At 32.8% G+C, this 6681-nt stretch overlaps 1 protein-coding gene across 1 annotated transcript; it reads left to right on the top strand.

The window, feature by feature from the left end:
- Positions 1-1072: 1072 nt before the first annotated feature.
- Positions 1073-5719, top strand: LOC126965240 (15-hydroxyprostaglandin dehydrogenase [NAD(+)]-like). The gene is made up of 5 exons (XM_050808769.1): positions 1073-1223; positions 1516-1758; positions 2487-2663; positions 3905-4059; positions 5426-5719. Exons 1-5 carry the CDS (start codon positions 1128-1130, stop codon positions 5583-5585), a joined length of 831 nt encoding a protein of 276 aa, XP_050664726.1. The 5' UTR covers positions 1073-1127; the 3' UTR covers positions 5586-5719.
- The last annotated feature ends 962 nt before the right edge of the window (positions 5720-6681 follow it).

Genomic DNA, 6681 nt, shown 5'->3' with positions numbered 1-6681 from the left:
AAATGAAGAGAGACTATTCAAGATTATATACATGCTAGTTAGAAATTGATTAAATAAATATTTTCGTCGCTACATTATCGTTTATTTTTTTGTAACAATGTGGCCCACCTTAGCCTACTCAGTGGAGTGTGGACATATTATCATGATATATATCATCGAATATTCGATATCTAAGTTCGACTTATTACGTAAAGTACTCTAGTACTAAGGTACTCTGTGGTCACAATCTCCTTGTGTCACAGTCGCATGAATCAGCACAGAGTACGAACTTCGCATGTTTCTAACAACGCCATCTCTATTTATGGATTCGCAATTTTCTTCTGATGCCGCGTCGGCAAGTATACGTAGGTATCAAAAGATTGATAGCTAAGTACATAATAATTTATAAGTACTAATTATTAATATTATTATTATTTTCTTTAGGTTGGACAAATGCTAATAAAACATCTCAATAGCTGTAGGTATGCAAAGGTATCCTTTATTTCTGATTCCTTTACCGTGAAGACTTCAGGTGCAACTTTATCCCCCACTCTCACATATCGAAGCGAAGAAATCGGCTCAATCGGCTACTGAAAATGGTAATGACACAATGTAACAGCCACCAGGTGAGCCTTATGGTTATCCACTGATATAGCCTGCAGTTAATTTAAGTAAGTACTTACCTACATACCTACTGTCTATACCTACATCTCATGCAATTATAAAACCCTTAAAAAATATAAGTATTATAATGTAAGCTACGACTTGTATAATATTAAACTTCTGTGTTATCAAAGGCAAAATTTATCAACGGAATGCCAACCCACACCAAATAAGTAAGCTTGATAAACTGGCAAAAATAATATCTATTATGTACTTAGCAGTCACATGCACAAACAAGAAAAAATATCCTAATCATTTCATTCATTCATTATTTCTTCCAATTTATGACCAACCAACGTAATAAATATATTCAACAGTTATTATAATTGTAAAGATAATGTAAATCGCAAAGGCACAGCAATTAATTTCAATTTATATGAACAGCTGTTTCTTTATAGAGCTGTTCAAATACCTTCGTATTGGTTTTAACTATTTTAGATTATCATTAAGCTTCATTTAAAATAGCTGACTTCAAACAAGAAGTAATGTGTAGCGTTTCGAATAAAACAATTTTGATCACTGGCGGTGCTAATGGTATTGGTGAATTCATTGTAAGGGAAGCACTTGAAAAGGCAGCAAAGGTATATTTATGTATATAAATTAATGAATGTATATATAGTAAAATAATTTCTTTATAATGTAGTATGTACCTATGCCCAAATTATTCCTAAAAAGGGACGATTTAGTGATCTCACAAATATAATGGGAATACTCTCATCTTAAATGCTTACAACACACCTTGCAGATATCCTGGGTGATCGGTGATTTTCACATTTCACCAGCAGAGCCCAATAACTTTATTTTATATTCCACGCAATTCCAATGTTAAACACTTTTCACAAAAAAACAAACTAATACAACTGAATATTTCAGCATGTTACAATTTTAGATATAGACGCCGACTCGGGACACAAGCTGGAAGCCGAATTAAATGAAAAATATGGAGAAAATAAGATAAATTATATACTGTGTGACATTACAAATGAAAAAGAACTATTTAATGCATTCAATATCGCTATTGAAATGTACAATAGTACTTTAGATGTAGTCATAAATAATGCTGCAATTTTAGATGACTCTCCTGACATGTACAAAAAAGAAATTGAAATTAATTTTGTGAGTATGATTAAATAAGTTCGGAAGCTAATATTGAAATACCTATAAATGAACTACTAAACTTAATACTATATCATAAAGGTCATACATTTATTTAGAACGTTCGACGTATTAGAGGCCAAGATGTAAGAATTTAATGATTCGATCAATACACTAGCAAAAAACTAGGGTGAGGAAGCGACTTAGTGCCTCTGTGATAGCATAAAATTCGACAACGTACATATTATATAAAAGCATTAAAGAACTTTGTAAGCAAATGCTTTTTTGCTATAGGTCTGGCTATTTTCAGTTTTTACTTTTACTTTTAGACTGCTTAAAGCATAGAGCTGCTCCGATTATCGACCATACAGTGTCATATTATGAATACCATGATCTATAAGCATTGTGTAAGAAAGTCGAGTGCCAGTTACAATTCACTCACTGAGTCTATCTTCGAAGGGTCCAGACCAGTTATTTGTAGATACTTTTATTCCAGCCGCTGATATGTAAAGTTATCCTATTTGAATTTGTATTATTAATATACGTAGCATTTCTCGAGGACCTTCCAAGGACGCTCAACCATAATAATATAACATAATATTCAACGAACAGCTCCTGACGATGGTTATATTCATTACTTTTCTATTCTATGGTAAAACAAAATAATTACCAAATATGAATCCCAACTTGGATTCTCCACTTACAGTATAAGTACAGATGTTTGATCTTCTTTAACAATTCATTTCTAGACTGCTACTGTTGCATCCACTTTGAAAGCTTTGGAAAAGATGCGTAAAGATGAAGGTGGAGAAGGGGGAACAGTTATTAATATATCATCTATGTCTGCATTACATCAATTATCGCCTTCTTATTACATCTATGCGGCAACAAAAAGTGCCGTACTGCACTTCAGTAACTGTATTGGTGTGAGTATATAATGACTAGCTATTACCCGCGACGTCGCCCGCTTTGAATAGTTACTTTGGGCAATGTTTTTATTTTTTAGGATACTTTTCAAATAATACACATACAAACTGTTCTATCCGCTGCTGGCAGCGCTCTTCTATGATATACCGCATATCCATTGTTGATAATCTCTTTAATAGTATTTCCCTATGAACTTTAATCTCCTATTTCATTCCCATTTAGGTCAAATATTCAAAATGCTCGAGCGTTTATAAATTATTTCTTATCAAGTGCTTCAATACAAAATTTCATGGTTTTATCTTTGATGATGATGAATTTCCATACAAACTGCCATCCCCTATGTCATTTATTATTTTGCAATTAAATTAGTAGATAGTAGGTTGTCTATGTCCTTTTTCAAGCTCTAGTATATATCTGTGCAAAAATTTATCACAATCGGTTCGGTGGTTTAGGCGTGAAAGCGTAACAAACAAACTTACATTCACATTTATAATGTTAGTAGGGATGCAACATATCTAATAACAAAACAATATCAGAAGAAGGAATTTTATACACACAGACAGGCTAACCGTTAGGTTAATTAAGTCGAGGCTCCTAAGAAGTCGTTCACCACTAAAAGATAAGCATTCAATGTTGAGCGTTATTGTGAACTTAACAGAACGAGAACATGTAAATGAAATAAGGCGAACATATTACGCTTAAAGTTTGTCAACTTTCAAGCTTGTCCAAAATAACGAAGATCTGGAGTTCACGGGTTCTCTATAATGCTTGGCCGATTTATTGCGATTATCGTTATAGTGTTTATATTATCTCTTCCAATTTATTTAAACACTCGGCTTATAATCTTTGTTTGTTTAAAATAAACATCTGCTCCTTTCGTAGTGTTAGATATATTATTTTTTCTTCTATCTTCTTGACATTAAAATTTAATTATTAGATACACATCCTCGTTTCCTAAAAAAAACTTATTCAGTATTTTAAATAGACAATGAAAATGAAAAAAAAAATACTTTCCAGAACGAAGTCAACATGCTTCTGCATTTTTTGAAAAAGCTATTTTTTTAAATTGCCTCCAAACAGACATTTACATGTTATTTATAATGTGTATAGATATATTCCTTAACATATTACACAATTACTTTAACGCGAATATCTTTAGTATTATAACCTCTAAATTATGGTGAGATCACCATCTACAGTTGTTTTATCCCATAGCGGTAAAATACTGAATCTATTTCAGATGGATAACTATTATGAACGAACTAAGGTAAGAGTGCTTACTGTGTGTTTTGGAAGCACACAAACAAATATCGCAAATAATTTCCGCCTCTGCGATAAAAAAATAACAAAGGAAGAAATTATTGAGGTCTTCAAAGAATACAAACCCGGCCAAAGGTAGCTTATTTTCACTGATACACACATACAGATACACTTCTAACAAAGCCTTACGGCCGTTCCCAATATTCAGTCTATCTCTCACTTGAAATAAAAATCGTAACGATCGTTGACTATTCTGTCCCAATAAACTTATCGACGGTAGCTCACCTTATCCGTACACGCTGTCTGTCAATGGGGAGGACGTATAACTTATTAGCGATATAAGTGTGTGAGGAAATTGCAATTCACGCGTCCCAATATATGGCGATAAGAATGACTTAACGGGTATATTGGGACAGCTTCAGATTATTGACAGCTAATTACAGACAGTAGAAGGTAGTAATTTTTCTCTATCTGTAGATAGGATATTGGGAACGGCCGTTATAAGTTGAATTTTTGTCGTAACTTAAGTATAATGGAAAAACGCTCACGAAGTGCGCTAAACTGCCGGCTTAGTAGGTGTAAAGTATACAAAAAAACACAGTAATACAACAATCATTCATCATCATCAGCCGGAACAAGTCTACTGCTGGACAAAAGCCTCCCAAAAGACCTCCATGACGATCCGTCCTGCGCTGCCCATTTATAAAGATATTGATCCCAAATACACCTAAAAATATTCGGAATATCTTATTATACCAAGTTAAGCATAAGCTACAAGATATATTTTATGGTAAAAAAATTATACGCGGCTGAAACAAGGACGAAGAAAGAGAAAGAGGAGTACAAACAAGCCTATGGGACAACTGATCACTGATGTTTAGTGGTGACCGCCACCCACTTTCAATATCAAACTCAAATAAGCTTCATTCGATTAGGCTTAGGCTAAGGGCTTTTGCATCATCATTAAAATATTGCCTGTAATATACATAACAATAATATAGTTTATAAGGTGCTGCATCCAACATGTGAGTCGTGTTCAAAGTTAAAAGCGTTTTAAATATCAAATATTATAAGAGTATTACAGAATAAACTGTATAACATAAATTATCTTTGAAGCATCAACCTTTAGAGCTTGAATTCATTGTTTTTGTAAGGATGCTTCGTGAACATGATGGTCGTGATTACTGTCATAATTAGAAATCGCATCCAACAAATGCAATGATTTATTAACTATAACAGCACCGACCTAGCACCATAAGTAGCACCCGTTCACGAGTTGACGCATGGATCAGCCATCTTTCCCTTCGTACATATTTGAGAGAAAGAGACGGAGATTTTCTTGCAGTTGTAGTTGCAAAAAAAGGCCTGCTTAAGTATATTAATCAATAAAATATGTTTTTTAAGCTTTGCTGTAAATTAAACACACTATTTATAAAAAACAGTCACTTTATATTATCTTAATAAACAATTGTTTTCAAGAAATGTAAATATTATTTTACAGTGCCGAGGCAGCAGCTAAAGGTACTTTAGAAGTTTATTCAAAAGGAAAAAGTGGAAGTACATGGCTGGTTAACAATAACCAAGTGAAAGACATAACAAGCTATATTAAAAGAGCATACGCTATATTGGAAGAAGGAATTAAGACGACAGCGATCTCTTGAGAAAATTTTGACGCAACGGAAGATTCTAGAATTATAACTAAGTTTATGACTATCTCTGTAATTTATTACAGTACATATTGTGATTCCTTACCTTAATAATTGTATCACATGTTTTATAAAACAATGGCCATCTTTGTGTGTATTTTTATTTCAAGATTATTTCAATCGGGTCATCAAAAAAAATTTTTGTAGTTTCATAGTTCACCTATGAAGCTTCAAGGTTTGAAAAGCTCTGACCTGTACAATAATGAGGTACAGAATTGTGTATTACCCGTACTATATAACAATTTGTACTGATATATTTCCAACTCAAAGCTTACATACTCTTCGTATATGGTTTTTGATCTAAGCTTTTTTCCCCAATAGCTTTGATCACATTGATTTCCTAGAACTACAGAGCCTATGTAGAAAAATCATTCACCAGTAGATTTTGACAAGAAACGAAATATTTTCTATTTTATTCTTTTCGGATAACTTACAGTTAGGATAATAACTAGTAAGTACATAATAAAATTTTAAAGGCTAATTTACTATAAGTTTTCACTAATGTATAAATTAGCTAAGTGGTGTAGATATTGTATATCAATAAATTTTTTTAGTATTAGATATGTACGTTATATATGTATAAATATTGTTAGGTAGGTATGTTGTTAATAGATAAGAGAGGTATGAATTCTTGTTCATAAATGGCACTATATGGCATGCTGACTATATAAAGGCGAATTATAATTTTTAAACTTAGATAATTTATACGTCTAGATAGAGCCTCTTGCTAAAAAAATATTGAAGTAGGCGTTATTTTGCGGTAATCCATAATCGTCCAAATGTTTTGAGTTTTCTTTAGTGTTAATTCCGTTAATATTTGTCTTTAAGCAATTCGACACGTGTTTCACCTCTAAACGATGCATCCTCAGGAGACGTTGACTCGCCAAACTCGGTCACGAGACTGAATTAAATCCTGGGTCAGCCGCTTAGGCCCTCTACTTAAGTACGATTTAAGTAAATGGCTGTATAGATGACAGATGACAGAAGAGGAGTAGAAAAATAATATTATCTATTCTACGCTCTATGAAGATACCAGGGGAGAAAACTATAA

Source organism: Leptidea sinapis, chromosome 1 (assembly GCF_905404315.1).
Source record: "Leptidea sinapis chromosome 1, ilLepSina1.1, whole genome shotgun sequence".
In the NCBI taxonomy this organism is placed as follows: domain Eukaryota; kingdom Metazoa; phylum Arthropoda; class Insecta; order Lepidoptera; family Pieridae; genus Leptidea; species Leptidea sinapis.
This window is presented reverse-complemented; position numbering and strand designations above follow the sequence as displayed.